The 15,874-nt window shown below is 51.6% G+C and overlaps 1 protein-coding gene across 4 annotated transcripts in view; it reads right to left on the reverse strand.

The window, feature by feature from the left end:
* Positions 1-15,874, reverse strand: part of FAM135B (family with sequence similarity 135 member B) — a 282,823-nt gene that overhangs the window by 63,965 nt on the left and 202,984 nt on the right. For all 4 annotated transcript variants that reach the window (XM_019459771.2, XM_019459770.2, XM_019459768.2 and 1 more), the window contains exon 7: positions 15,502-15,628. In XM_019459771.2, coding sequence (XP_019315316.2) covers positions 15,502-15,628 — 127 coding nt within the window. The remainder of the gene's footprint in view (positions 1-15,501; positions 15,629-15,874) is intronic.

Below are 15,874 nucleotides of genomic sequence, written 5' to 3' on the forward strand. Positions count from 1 at the left end.
TTCTGTGTCTCCCTCTCTCTGACCCTCCCCCATTCATGCTCTGTCTCTCTCTGTCTCAAAAATAAATAAACGTTAAAAAAAAAAAATTTAAAAAAAAAACAAAGAGTCAGGAAAACACAACACATAATGAGGAGAAAAATCAAACAGTAGAAACGGATACAAAAATGGCACAGATGACAGAAAAGTTCTCAGCAAAGGGAGTTATAGTGAAGAAAAAGGGGTGAGGTAGAGAATGGGAGGTGGAGACATGGAGGAAAGGAAAGACTGGGGTGGAGGGAGCGGAGAAGGAGGCAGAAGCAGAGAGGAAAGGGGGTCAGAGAAGCAAGCCATCTAAACAAGGGAAGAGAAGAGAGCATAGAGGAGGGCAGAGATGCCTGGAAAGAGGGCAGGACAGAATTAGGGGCAGGACCAGGAGGTGATAAGAAAAGACACAAATGTAATGACAGAAAGAAGGGGGAAGCACATCACCTGCTCCACTTCTATATAACCTTTATCACAATAATTTGTGATCTATTGATGTAATTACGTATTTAATATATATACACCATATATACACCCCCGCCAGTACCCTGCTTGTTCGTGAGGCCAGGATAGCGTGTGTCTTACTCACTGCAGTTTTACCAAAGATGAACACAGCCCCAGAATACAGTGAGGTGGCCAAGTTGCTGAATATGTCAAAGAGAGGGGGCAAGTATCACTGTTACCTTACTGACCAGGGGAGACTGAGTCTAGAAGGGTCAGTTACTTACTCAAGGACAAAAGCTAGTAATGGCAGTCCCATTAAATATGGAGTTCTTTGTTCCAAGTCCAGGCATTCCTACAGGCCAGAAAATAAAATCATTCCTTTTGGTAGCTCGTGCCAAGTCTTTATCTCCTCAATGAATAGTTATGATCCAATTATAATTTGTATTTTTTCAGATGGAACAGTTGTGAGTACAAAGAGGCTCAGAGAGCATTTCTGCTATATTTAGGGGAAGGAAACATTCTGTACAAGCTGTTGGTGAGGGCAAGGCAATGGAGGGACAGTGCATGGCAGCCTGGGAGGCTGCTGTCAAAGAGAGGAAGTTCTTGGGCCATCTGAGTGGTTCAGTCAGTTAAGCATCCAGCTCTTGATTTCGGCTCAGGTCATGATCTCATGGTTCACAAGATCAAGTCCCACGTCAGGCTCTGTGCTGACAGCCCAGAGTCTGCTTGGGATTCATTCTCTCTCTCTCTCTCTCTCTCCCCCTCTCCCTCTCCCTCTCCCTCTCCTTCTCCCTCTCCCTCTCCCTCTCCCTCTCCCTCTCCCTCTCCCTCTCCCTCTCCCTCTCTCTCTGCCTCTTCCCTGCTTGTGCTCTACCTCTCTTTCTCAAAATAAATAAATAAACATGAAAAAAATATTAAAAGAGAGAGGAGGTTCTTTACACTGGAGACTAGGTCCTTCCATATGCGGACTCAAAGGTTATGCACACACATGACACACAGAGTCTGCCACGCTGGGTTCTCCTCTGCAGCCTTCTATTTGTGTGACCTGAGACAAGTTAGTTCCTCTCTCTGAGCCTCAGTTTCCTTGTGTCCAAAATGTAGGTGATGAGGTTTCGCTCAGAGGGTTATCACAGGCATTAAGAAGGATGAAGCACAGAGACAGCATCTATAGCTACTCACTGAAGGTCCATCTCTGAGACACCTGTTTTTCTGGAGGAACAGTTACTGCCCCCAACACGTGTGGTCTAGCAGGGGACTGGCTAGAAAACAGGCAATGCCAATGAAATGCAAAGGTCATAAAGGCAAGAGTGGGCAAGAAGTTACTTGGGGCCCAGAGAGGGGCCTCCTAACCCAGCCTGGGGCCAGCGGAGAGGGTAGGACCTGGGAGGCATTTGGAGAAAAGGACGTCACAATCAACAAGGCGGAGGAGAATATGCAGAAGGATAAATGGTGGAGCTTCCTGTGCCTTCTTCACAGACACGACACAAATCCCCAGTTGAGTCAGGGACGTTATGGAGCTCTGACTCCACGTCGAGCACCCAATCGGTGCATCATCTCTAGCTCAGAGGTGATGAGCTGGACGACCAGAGTGACAGACCCTGGGTTGGAACCCAAGCGTGTCCAACTCCAAGTCTGTACCTGTTGGTCCACTCCGGGAGACCTCGGCTGGACGATGCCTCAGACTCACCTGGGGAGATTTTTAAAACACTGAGGTCTAAACCCCAGCCTAGCTGGGCTGAATCAGAATCCTGGGAGTAGAGCTCAGATTTGCATAATATTTTTAAAAGTCTCCCCAGGAGATTCTGCTGTGCACTGTCCCCAGCTGCAGGGAAAGCCACGGGGAAAGGCTCTCTCTGCAGGCAGCCTGGTACCACGTTCAAGGCTGTTTACCACCGTGAGCTACCAAGAGTCCATGTGTTGGACTTCTGAGTCTATGCCTGTGTTAACACGTACTCTGAGAGCAGCGAAGCTGTGAAGCTTGAAGACACATGTTGGTGGTGGACAGGCCGGGGTTCGACAAGGTAGGTTTGACAGGCTGAGCTGGACAACACGCCCCCCTGAGCCAGCTTCCTGGGGAGAGGGGAGCGACATACATGTCAGCCTTGAGGCTGCCTCTCTCCATTTCTCTCTCCTCCTCTTAAAACTGCAAGCTCGTCTTCAGTCCAGGGCGAGACTGGGAAAAGGAGGAAGGAGGGGAGAGAGTAGCTAGGCCTGCGGGTGCTTCCTGCATCATACGGAGGGGCCCTGATGACCCCCAGGTCCCCAGGACTCCGTCCGGCCATCGGGCGGCCCATCTGCCCTGCCTGGGCCAGCTAGCGGCTTAGACCGAGGAGGGAGAAACAGGTGTGCACTGTCCTGGTCCTCTGCTCACCGCGCTCAAGACAGAACACAGCTACTTTTGTGGAAACCGCTTCATTTCTCCTGCAAACATACCTGCCTGTGCCCGTGTAAGTGCCCCCATGTGTATCCACGTGCACAGCACACTCACCCAGACCTCGGCAACGCTGTCGCCGAACAGCCAGTCGGTCCGTTGCCGGGTGTTCTCATCACTGGGGGAAATCACTTAAGAGGGTCACTGAGTTCACATCCTGTGTGCTCTCTCCCTGCATTACACCTGCTGTGTAGCAGGTAGCCTAGGCACCGGGCCTGCTAGAAACTGGGTCTAAAGGAATCACTGAGGACGTCTGAACCAGACGTTGGAGACCTCCCGTGATCAGGCCCATCTTCCACTAAACCCCACCAAGCATCTCAAGACCACACTACAGTCTCTAAACAGGTGTTGTGCATCAGACTTCTCGTCTTTGGTATAGCACTGCAATAACAAATAACCCTGAGCTCTCAGTGAGTTATCACTCACACAAAGGCCACTGTGGGTTAGCAGTGCTGTGGGCAGTGTTCCTAGAAGCAGAGACTCAGGGAGCCAGCGTCCTCCCAGCTTGTGCCACTCCCAAGTTTGACATACACTCTTCAGAGGCACCACAGAATGAACGGATAGCCTGGAGCATCACACAATATTTTTAAGGGAAAATACTCAGGGATTCCACTGGCTCTAACCCAGGCATACGGCCCTCAACTAACCGCAAGGGAGGCCTGGCAAAACATCTTCACACGTGCATATTAAATGAAATGGGACCGGGGAGGTACAGCCAGTCGGCCACCACTGTCATTCTGATCACCAACCCTGCTCCCCTCTTCTTCCTACGCCTGCCACACCCTCGTGCAAGGGGGGCAGCCCTGGTCACAGGTGTTCACTGCCTCGCCTTCCAGCTGTCGGATTTTTGGGGTGGGGAGGCAGTGTGGACGCTGGGTCCGAAAGGGTTCTTACTGGTCCAACAACCAAAGACCTAAGAATATAAATGAACTGCCCTTCACAACGGGCAACGGTAGGAGTGGGAAGGAGAAACTGACATGGACACTCCCATTAGGGATGGAGGAGAGTGGGGAACCCACCGCAGACATAGGTCTGTAGGTTTCGTGATGAGGCACAAATTTCACTACTGGTAGAACTCCTTGGTCCATCTCCCTGGGTCCATGCAGCTTGTGGTCCCTGGGTCCGCCTCCCGGGAGGCTGGGTGGAGGGGAGCATGGTCCCTGGGGGACAGACAGCATTCAAAGCCTACCTCTTGCTCTCCAGCACCCTGGGAAGGAGGCCCACGGGTTGACATTAGCCTTAAATAGCCAATCAGTCTTCCAGTCTAAGTCTGTGGTTTCTTCTACAACACCATTTTCTTCAAAATTTAGTAGGCTGTCAATCTATTTGTTTCTAGTCTCTTCCCCGTGCCCTTAAGTCTGCTGCATTTCTTTATTTTTTCCCCCCAGGTCTCTATAGAAAGTAAACAGAAGCTGCCTTGAAGTTTTCTGGGTCGATATGTAGGAGAATTGATGCATTAATCTGCTGTTTGCCTCAAGCCACTTTATTCAACAGAGAAGTTTTCTTGGGCTCTGTCAAAGTTTTCTTGTGTTTGTTTTTTTTATTTTTAAAATAACTTCAGTGTTTTTGTTCCAAAAGAAATAGGCTTTTCCAACTCTGCCGGGCCCCAAATTTCTGCATGGACTTTCCCTAAATGTCCCAAAATGTCAACAGTGCCGAGGCCAAGGACCTGCCCGACACACAGCTCAGACGGCCTTCAGTCTCCCTTCCAAGTCCTCAGAGGTGACAGTTTACCAAATGTCTTGCCTCTGAGTAACACAGGTCCTTGTGTGCCCATCCTCTGATAGCTGAGTCTCCATTTCTACATCCCTGATTGCTAAGGTCGAGACCATGCTTTTAGCTTTCTGTTAAGGCTAGACCATCGAAAGAAACATTTTTTCTTAAGTAACACTAACTGCTGCGACAAGCAATCCATAAATCTCAGTTACTTAACATTTTTAAGTTTGTCTTTCCAAAGTCTGATACAGGTCAGCGGATCTCCTGTGTGGCTCTCCTCCAAACGATGTCTCCCTATCCTGGTTCTTTTGTTCTGTGCCACTGCCGTCCCAAACACATGACTCCCGAGGTCACCACAGAAGAAAGGAAGCCCAGAGCATCAAGCAAGATGCTTGGAGAGTAAGGAGAAGAGGCTTACATCACTTACATCCCTACATCATTGACTAGAGCCTTGTGGTTTCCTTCTTAAAGTTCATTTATTTTTGAAAAAGCATGAGTGGGAGAGGGATGGAGAGAGAGGAGGAGAGAATCCCAAGCAGGTTGTGCTCTGTCAGTGCAGAGCCCGATGTGAGGTTTGATCCCATGAACCGTGAGATCATGACCTGAGCTGCAATCAAGAGCGGGACGCTTAACTGACTGAGCCACGCAGGTGCCCCAGAGCCTAGCCTTACAGTCTAATTAACTGTAGGTGTTCAGGGCACATGGGGACGGTTCCTCAATGACTTCACACTCTCTCCACCCACACGCCAGTGCTCTGCATCTCCTGAGTCAAGTCAAATGCTCGGGGTGTGTCTGCCGGGGTCACAGTGCACACTCTGGGGGGAAATGGTCCTAGAGTCTCGAAATCCTGGCTCCCACGTCAGCGTCCCTTCCATCAAGGCTCCATTAACTAGGAAAGGCATTCTCCACGACATCAAGACATCCACTGGTAGATACCCACCCAGCTAGACGGCAAGAAAGAACCAAATGAATTACCGATATTCTAGGTACAGTCAGTTATGGGCTCTTGCCATTCAGTGGGAACTGGTTCAGAGATTCTGGACACACATTCAGAGGGCAGTGTTTTATGTTCGGACCTGGTTTTCAAATTCACACACAACACTGGACAAGAGTCAGATCCAACACCTGCCAAGGCCTTTGCGATTCTCCTTCTGTTCCCTCCCTGAGCAATCCCTTCCTAGGAAAGCCGCGTTCATGGTATGGTGGTGACTGGAGCCCAGCGACCCTGCGCAGAGAGCGGGTGCTGCAGGTGAGGCTGCTGGGGGGGCTGCAGAACACCATCTGGGTGCCTCACATCCGTGCCATACTCGCTCATCACAGTCATGCTGGGACGTCAGCCCTGCCACCCTCAGCACACAGGCTGCAGGTTCCTGCAGGTGACGGCTCCCCCTCCCCCCCGGAGCCTCACTCATATCCCTCCCCCTCTCAGTCACTGGGTGCCAGCCCAGGGACTGCAACAGCATCATCACACCTTTTCCCAGCCCAGGGTCTTTGCCACAGTACACGTAGCTCAAATGTTCTTCCTCCTTCTCGCCACTCTTTGTCCATAGGTTGCCTCTGTGCTAACCAGAATGAGTTTCCCTGCTGGTGGATCAATGGGAGAGATGGAAGCTCCCTTGCCCTACTGATGCTTGGCTTGGCAAGTGGAAAGTGGGCGGGATTTCAGTCCCAACCCACCTCCTCCACCAGGGGCCTTTGTAGAGCGTACAACTTACACAACTGTACATGGCAGCCCTACTTCCCCCCCCCCCTCATTTCCGGCCATGTCTCATCCTTCACGTCACAGCCTGAATTCCCCTTGCTCAAGGAAGCTCCCCCATATCACAGACCAGGTCAGGGGCCCCATAAGAGCAGCTCCTTTGCATCCAAGACACTATGATTAAGTAGAGATTGGTGTGTTTTCTTGCACGTATACCTTGCTCCTAGCTAAACTCCCAGAGTCTTGCATGAAGTGCAGGTTAGATACGCAATAAGATGTTTATCAAATGAAGGCTCAAATACAGAACATATGTCGGGCCTCAACATCATCTCATAGTTCATGGGTTCGAGCCCTGCGTCGACTCTGCAATGCCAGCTCGGAGCCTGGAGCCTACTTTGGATTCTATGTCTCCCTCTCTCTCTCTCTCTCTGCCCCTCCCTCACTTGTGCTCATGCTCTCTCTCTCTCTCTCGTCTCTCAAAAATAAATTAAAAAATGCAAATGCCTAAATCAAGATCACCCACAATGGATGATTTCAGCCACTGACACTTAAGCGTGAATCAAGTGTGCCAAATCTCCTTACTAGAAAGCTAGCTCACAGCAGAGCCCTTTATGACCCATGACACACAGCTACCAAATAGGTCGATTCTTCAAGTTCCTTCCATTCTACCTCAGTTGCAGCTATGACATCCATCCATCTCTCTACTCTGCTCACCTCACCTCTACATGGTCCAGGCCTCCACTCCAGGCTCTTGCGGATTCTGCCCCAGCCCTACTTCCTCCCATCAATCCCGTACAGAGAGGCGAGAATGACAACTCATCCCATCATGCTGATCCCCCGCATGTGGCACTGTCATGACTAACCAAGTTTACAGAGTCCCCAGTGATCGGGCCACTGGTGACCTTCTCAGCCCCATGTCTGGCCACCCTGCCTCCCTGGAGTGCCCAGATGTGCCACACCCTTTCCCTCACTGTCCCGGGCCTTGATGTTACTTTTCCTCACCTTTCCCCTCCCCTTGACATTCCACAGCTGACAATCACTCATTTTGATTCAGACGAGAGCTCCTTCACTCTGGGAAGTGCTTCCGGACTGTGTCCCAGTCTCGAGCACCCGGCCCTGTTTTGTGCTTCACTAGCAGACCAGCATGAGGCCTGATTCCCTGCACTGGGAGCTCCTGTCTAGAGTCCACATGTCTTTCTGGGCCGTGTCCGTCCACTCCAACATGAGCACAACCAAAATAAGTACCCTGCGAACACATGGTAAATAAAGCAATAAATGAAGTTTCAAGGAAACGACTCTCTCTAAAAAATGATGGGCCAAATGATTTGGAAGGCCCCTCCTAATGTCTGCTTTCGGAAGACAGAGGATTTAGGAAACTACTAGTCCATGGCAAGGGATGGATCTAGATTCAGAGTCCTGCGTCCTGTTCCCTGCTTAAAGTCCCTCTCTCTGGGAAGCCCTCTGTCAATCACCCTGGGGGGTGGGCCCCTCTCTTGTGTGCTCCAGCCAGCTAGAGCACTGCAGATGAATTCTTTCTTAGCGTCTATCTCCTATGAGATTACTTTTTCAATCTCCTTCCTTTTTCTGCCTAAATTGCAAATTCCACGAGGATAGAACTGGGGCTGATTTGTTGACCATCGCTCCACTCTGCCCACCTCAGTGTTAAATATAACTGCTTTTTTTTTTTTTCCTAAGTAGGCTTCACATCCACCATGGAGCCCAATGCAGGGCTTGAACTCACAACCCTGCAATCAAGCCCTGAACTGAGATCAAGAGTCAGACACTTAACCGACTGAGCCACCCGGGTGCTCCAACATGACCGCTGCCTTAATGAGAACACAAGGCATGGCTTAGACTTAGGATCCTCAACCACGCAAAGGAGGAAACATCATAGAGGCACTGGTTACAGAGACAGCTGTTGCCTCCTGCCCGGCACTAGGTGGTGAAGGTGGGGGACACGGCTGTCCACCTACTGGGAGGGTTCTAGGAGACGGCAAGTGGAAGTAATTTGGCTGGATGCAGTGGGACCTGGGCATGTATCCCGGCCCCGCAAGGGACCAGTTGCCCAGGGTTGGGCAACTATGAAGTTACTAGACCTTTAGTTTCCTTACCTCTATAATATGACTCTATTCCAGGAGCCACAAGGAAGCACAGTAAAAATGCTCAGCACAGAGCCTAACATGAGTAAGTGCTCAGCACATCTCACTGACATAATTACATTAAAAGGTGAATGTGACGTTTGGTGACACCATGACACCGTCCCTGGGTAGGAGGAAGAACAGGAGGGGAGACAGGGATGCTCAAAGGGGGAAATATCTTTCCCCTCCTGAGTCCCAGGCAAACCTTACAGGGTGAACACATTTCACTCTCCCCTTTAAGAAAAGAAGAAACAGAGGCTCAGAGTGGTCAAACAACCTGCCAAGCTCTCACGGGTAATCCACGGATGAACCTGACCTTAGCCCTGCCAGGGGTCCGTCTCAATCCAGTGTTCTCGCCTGTGCGCCCTGCTGCCCCCTGGCCTTGTAATCAGTCAGTATGTGCTGACTGGGTGTCTGTCATGCTGGATGCTGAGAACACTGCTCTGCCTTGTCCTTGCCACGTGAACTCCCACCATGCCTAGAAACTCGGGAGAGGAGGAAGACCTCCGAAGGCAGGAGATGAGGAAAAACGGTGGTTTTTGCCAATGAAAAGTGTTGTGCATAAATAAGCAATACTGTAGACTTTTGCACGAAAAGTCTACTTTCACGGATTTATATTCTTTTGTGGAAATGACCCATGGAATTTTCGCTGGATTCATACCCAGATGAATGCAACCCACCAGAGAGTCAAAGCCCATCACGGCTGTGCACCAGACAGCAATTTACTATTTGTTTTGCAACGTTATAAACTATTTAATTTTAGCACAGAGGGTGAGTACAACAGTGCTTGGCATCTTAATTCTGAAAATAGCAGACATCACTCAACACAATTTTTAAAACTATGAAACATGTTTTTCTTTCGGTAACGATTGTGTTTTCCTGATGATGTCGGATTCGTCCCCAGGTAGTTAACCTTAGAGCGTGGCGCCCACGGACTGCAAAGTTGTCTGTGCTTATCCCCACACAAATGCTTGTACAGCCCACTCCCCAGGCGGGCATCACACTGGTGTGATGAGCTTTGACAAAGCACGGGGCTAAACAGAAAGCTCAGTGCTAAGTGTGCACCTGTCCACCTCGGGGAGAACATCTGGGTTTACCGGGCTGTGCTTTCTTGTGTCTGTAATCAGGAAGTAAAAATGAAAGCTAAGCTAATAGTATTTGTCCCCAGAGCCAGATTATGCCTTTGCTGGGGCCTGGGACTTTTCATCTGTTAGAAAATAGAAAATATATTTAAAATTTTATTTTCAGGATTGGAATGACATAATTACATATATACATGCACATATGTAGATACAGGTAGATGCATATGTGTGTGTATGCATATATATGTTTTGATTTTACAAGACATTAAAACATTCCATTGGCCCCCAAAGTATTGTGGGCCCTGGGTCCTGGGTACTGGACCTACTGTGTCTGAGGGCTATGTCGGCTGTGGTCACCCCTCATATGTAACCAAGAACCTCACGGTGCACCAGCTTACCTCACCTACATCCAACACTAACTGAGCACCTGCAGTGACCAGCACCTCGAATGGGTGCCGGGGGCTACAGAAAGGAAGATGCCCCACCAGGTGGGGGCTGAGGCTGACATTCCCATTAGCATGGTGTCCCCAACCCCTTGCCCGGTCTCTGAGCCATGGTAGGTGCTTGATAAATATCTGATGAGTGAATAGACTGACAGCAGCATCTCTGCTCACGGAGACGCATCGCAGTCGAGAGGCAATATGATGGCGCATTAACAGCAATAATGAACGTCCGTGCCTTAGCCGTGGGACTCCGGATGCTCGCGAAAGGGATACGAGGATGTTTACAGTAACAAGGGTGAATTTAAAGCAAGGGTGAAGTACAAAGCACCCAATAAAAATGGAAGCAGAAGAGTAGGAAGAAGGGCAGATATAGGAGGTGGGAGACTTTCACCTGGAGATCAGCCTTGTGCCTCGGTTTCCACCCCACCCAGCCCTTGCAGACATATGCCTGCCTCCAGCGAGGGGCTGTCATGCCACAAGGCTCGGCGTGTAAGGCTTTGTAAAGCTCAGCACTTTGTATACGTGTGCTTTGGGAGCATCACTCCTTTCCAGGAAGATGCCGGTTTACAACTCCCTGCCACCTGACTTAGCAGGAAAGTGGCCCCAGAGCCACAGTCTGGAATATTCTCTCAATGACACACTCCTGGGTCTGGAAAGTATGTTCTACGTCACATGAGCATGGAGGGATTTCACTTTGGTGGCCAACACATTCGTCTCAGACGTGTTCATCTGCTCCGGCAGAGCACGAGTCCCCCCCACTCCCCAGCACGGCTTCTGTGATTTCCACAGGTGAGCCAGGGGCCAGGGAGGCTCAAAGCATCGGGTGGAACGCATCTGTTGGAAAGTTAAATGCCTAACATCTACTCGCAAGGGTTTTGTCCTCTCGCATTCAGATGTTCTCGGATTCCACGGTTTCCGACAGGTGCTCGTTCAACAAAGGTCTCCTGAGCACACGCGCTGCATCAGGCACACGCTGTGGACACAGAAAGACCACGCCCAGCCCTGCGAAGCAGCAGACTGACCGGGCGGGGCCGTGGCAAGAGGCTGCCCAGTCCTATGACTGTAGACACAGAACTAAACCTGTGTCCCGGCTTCTTCACCTCCAAAAGGAAATCCCACACGGTGGCTGGTGAAACTGACGGAGCCCTTGGGCGTCCACGGCTTCACGGAACAGGTGTTCAAAAACTCAATGTGAAATGATCGGCATCAGACTTTACACGCTATTGCGGAATTTTTAAAGCTTCGATTACTGCTTTGCCTCGTGCACTAGATCCCACGACCCACCGAGGGAGAGGCCGAGGTGCATCCATTTGGGCCCCTGCGGCACACGGGGGGGGGGGGGGGGGGCGGCACCTAGTCGAGACTAAGCATGTGGATGGATGAGCACGCGATGTACCGATGCTCCTGCCCACGGAGGCTGAGCTCTGAGGACCAGGACACCCTACGGCCTGTGCTCGTCCACCAGGCTGCCATCCTCTCCCCGGGCAGTGGAACAACACCACTGATCTCAGCGACGCTGGGAGTGCGCGGCATCCCTGGCGGGAGAAAGGGATTATCCTGGTTTCGAGAACTGGATTCCTGATCCTGAGCACTTTATTAAGTGTGACCGCAGATCTTACGTGCCAATCTTGCCAGGCCACAGTACCCAGCTCCTCAGCCAAGCATTATCCTAGGTGTTTCTGTGAAGGTATATTTTAGATGAGGTGAGCATTTAAGTCATTAGACTCCGAGCAAAGCAGATTTTCCTCCATGGCATGGGTGGGCCTCACCTCATCAGTTGACAGTCTTAAAAGAAAGACTGACCACCCCCTGCCACCAAGAAGAAAGGATTTGGTCATTTGGTCAGCAGACTGCCTTTGGGCTCAAACTGCAACTCCTATCGTGTCTCCAGACTGCTGAACTAACCTGCAGATTTCAGATTTGACAGCCTCCAGAAAAGCATGAAACACTCCCTTAGCATCGATCTGTGCATGCGTGTGTGTGTGTGTGTGTGTGTGTACACATACACAATCCTACTGGTTCTGTGTCTCTGGAGAATCTGGACTAATAAGTCAAGTATGTGTCAAACGTCCCCAACTGCACCAGGCAGTGACAGGGATATCACAGGGGAGATAGCAGAGAAAGGACTAAAGGGGACCTCCAGCATCATCTTGTCCAATCCTCTTTTACACATGAGGAAACTGAGACCCAGAGAGGGCAATGATCTGACTCAAGGTCACACAGCAGGTTAGTGCCAAAGCCAAGAACAAAACCACACCTAAGACCCTTCGTTCAATGTCCTACCCACAAGGCCACACTGGGGCTCTTGGAGGAACGTTCGATTTAATTATGTGGATAAACTAAAAGAAAAATAATCCAACAGAGGGTTTTACTGAGCATTTTGTGCTGGGCTCTACGCTCCAGGCTCTTACATGCTTATTTCATTTAATCTTCTCAGCAACCCTGCAAGGCAGGCATTAGTGTCCCTTTTTGACAGATAAGCCGCAAATCAGAGAGGCAAAATAATTCCCCTCGGGCAGAGCTTGCCGGCTGTTGATGGGGAGGGGATGGGAGCTCCAAGTCTAATCTGAAGCACCAGCCGCCTGGAGCTGGGAAAGAGGAAAGAGCCGGGATGCACACAGGGAGGGAGGGAGGGGCCCGGCTGTTGGGAAAGGGACCCATGATGTTTCATGCGGTCAACTCATTCTGCTATGACGCTCTAGCTTCTGCAAACGTCTCTGCACAGAAAGGCTTATTTTGAAGGCAACACCTGGTCTCTAATCCTTTCAGCTGATGCTGCAATCTGCGTGGATCCCCATGTTATTTGCTAATGCACTGGGCTTCCTGGGGATTTGGATGCACCGTTCCTAGGGGAGGCAGGGGGAGTGGATTTTGTTCTCTGCTCAGCAGCCCTTGCCTGGTGGGAAGGCACAGGGTGGGTGTGCAGCACTGAGCCCGCATAATTGGATGGGACCCAAATGGAAAATACACAGGGAAAGAATCAGGTCCCGAAAATAACCCATTGAGCTAAGCTCCATGAGCAAGTTCACTGCTGAGTACCCACAAATAAGCTATTTTATCTGACTCTTGTACAAGACAGGGATGTCTTCTTTGACACACATCCCCAAAAATAGCCAAGAAAAGAAACGGAAAGGGGAAGAAAAAACTATACTGTATCATGTTCCTGCTATGAGTCTATTTTTGTAGTCTTTATACATATTAACTCCTGAAATCCTCTCTAAAAGCAGGTATTATCCCTTTCTCAAGTTGAGAACCTGAGTTTGCAAGGGTGAATGAACGCCCTCAAGTCACATGGCATTGGGGAGCGTGGCAGGTGTCTGACACCATAATCTTCCTTCCCCCATGTCACACCGTGTCAAAGGCAGAGATCTGGCTGGGTCATGCGCGGCTTCTCGGATGCGGCAGAGTCCGTGTCCCCCGCCCCAGCCCGTCCCAGGTCCCAGGTTCTGAACAGTCTCCAGGGGCGGCCCCACACAGTGCTGGGCCCAGGGATGTGCTGCTGAGTGAGTTGGCCTCTATCCGCAGCCGCTCGGAATCAGGCGGAGGAGAGACAGAGATGCCTAGAGCCAACCACGGAGGGAACCTTTGGGAGAGAGAACTTCTTCCTAGGAAATCAGAGAGTGCTTCTCAGAGGTGGTGGCATCTGAACGAGGCATCAGAGGATGTGCATAAGAGTTCCCTCTGGGAGATGCTGTAGCATAATCATCCCGTGTTCCCGTGGACCTAGAAAAGGCCCTTGTCTTGGAACATGTGTCAAAAATGTTTTGAACCGATCTCTGACATTCCCTAACGTCCTACACCACATTACCTGGGAAATGGTCTGAGCTGGAGATTTTCAGGTAGATCCTCTGGGGAGGCACATGCGGGCGAGTGAGAAGTTGGCTGAGGGGGAAGCGGCCCTGGCCCTGTGACGTGGTCACAACGAAGACCTCGGTCTACCCATCAGGAGTCTGGAGCGGGGCTGGGCCTGCAGCAGGGGGCTGGGGCTGATCCACGGGACGCACACAGCACCCACTAACGATGGAGGGTCAGTGCCTGGCCTTGGGGATACGCAGAGGGAGCAGGAAGTCCCAAACTCCCACCCCCTCGCTATTATCTGCTGGGTCCAGTGTCAATGCTGAGGAAACTGGTACGAGGCTCGGTGGCATCTACAAGTCTTTGGAGCCCACCTCCAAGGAAGTTCTATCTGGCTTTAAAGGCTGCTCGTTCCTGGGCACAGAACCCTGCCCCTCAGGAGGGTCTCAGAAGCTCTCTCCTCAGCTCCTTGTATCGTGAGAACACGAGACACCGCGGCTGGGACCAGATGGAGACACGCATGGCTCAGCCACCTTTGCGGCCAAGCCTCCTGGCTGGGCCACAGGCAGGGAGAGGTGATGTCACAGGAGAGCCAGCAGAGCCGGATATGTGAGGAGGGGGCAGGGCTGCATGGGACAAGGGGGTGCCTCTTTCGTGTCTGGGTAGGCAGACTTCCACGCTTCTACTGTGGACTGTGTGACAGCTCACTGGGTCAACCCGACGGGCTACCGGGTGCCCAGACACCATGTACAACTTTAGCCCGGCTGTCTCTGTGAGGGTTTCTGGAGGAGACTGACTTGAGTCAGCGGACCGAGTTCACGCCGATCGCCCTCCCGAGGTGGGCGGCATCAGCTGACTGGCTAAGAAAATGCAGAACAAAAGGGGACAGTGAGAGAATGTCCTTTCCCTGCCTGCCTTCCAGCTGGGACACCCGCGTTCTCCTGCCTGCCCACTTGAGCTCAGACCGGAGCCCCCCACCGGCTCTCTCCCGGGTCCTCGGCTTGCAGGGATGGGTCATGGGGATGCCTCAGCCTCCATCATCACGTGAGCCAATTCTTTTCAACAGATCTCTTTATATATATTGTGTCTACATAAATATGTCACCGCTAGTTGGAAATACTATCATCTGTCCCTCCCTCTATCCGTCTCTAATGCAGGCTGGTTATTTCTGAGCAAGTTCCTAACAAACCTAATGATGTGTTGGCTCAGGAGAAATCCGGGCACAGCGACCCTGAGTGTGGCCAAAGCCCTGTGCCTCACAGAGAGGTAATGACGGGAGTTGACTGGGAAGAAGGAAGAAGGGAACGGTCAGGATGTGCATATTTATTGAGCGCCTACTGAATACCAGCACTGGACTAGGACCTTCACACTCATCGCACCGATGGCTCCACACACAACCCCAGAAGATTACTGAATCTTTGTGAGTCCACTCTTCAAGGGGGGAAACTGAGGCTCAGAGAAGTGAGCAAGTGGGAGACGGAGGCGGGCGTTGACAGGGGCTCACGGCCGACGGGCTGTCCAGGTTACCATGTGGTCCAGGGGAAGCCGCTCACCGCGTGCCCTCGCAAGGGACCGCCCAGAAGAGGACCCTACAGTGTCCACCCCAGGGTCCGGCATGAGGAATATGTTTCACAGAAAGGAAGGAACGGACGGACGGGTGAGAGGAAGGGGCCCACACGCACCCCTGCGAAGCTGCATCTGGCCCCGGGGCCACGTCCCGTGTGGACCTTACCTCCGAGGAAGTCGGCTTGCAGTACCCAGCTCCGAAGACCAGGTTCTCCAGAGAGAGGCTGGACTGCTCCGGTCCCGCGTCTGGGCCGCCTTTACCAAGCCAGGACCCTCTTCCCGGACGGGTAAAACTGAAAGGCGGGGGATTGAAGAGGGAGAAACAGTGTGAAGAAAGCGATGGTGCTGTTGGCTCTGCCCCTCCGGGCTGTCAGTGGGACACGGCGAGAAGGAGCAGTTTGCCCCTCAGGATGCCGGCCCGACAAGGGGTGCACCCGGCACGCGATCCTGGGAAGCGAAGAGGGCACACAGCCTGCTCTGTGAACACGAACATGCCCGGAAAGGCCAACTGTCCACCTGCCGACAGACACCGAGGCACA

Source organism: Panthera pardus, unplaced genomic scaffold (genome assembly GCF_024362965.1).
Source record: "Panthera pardus isolate Hobbes unplaced genomic scaffold, ASM2436296v1 HiC_scaffold_7, whole genome shotgun sequence".
NCBI classification, from domain to species: domain Eukaryota; kingdom Metazoa; phylum Chordata; class Mammalia; order Carnivora; family Felidae; genus Panthera; species Panthera pardus.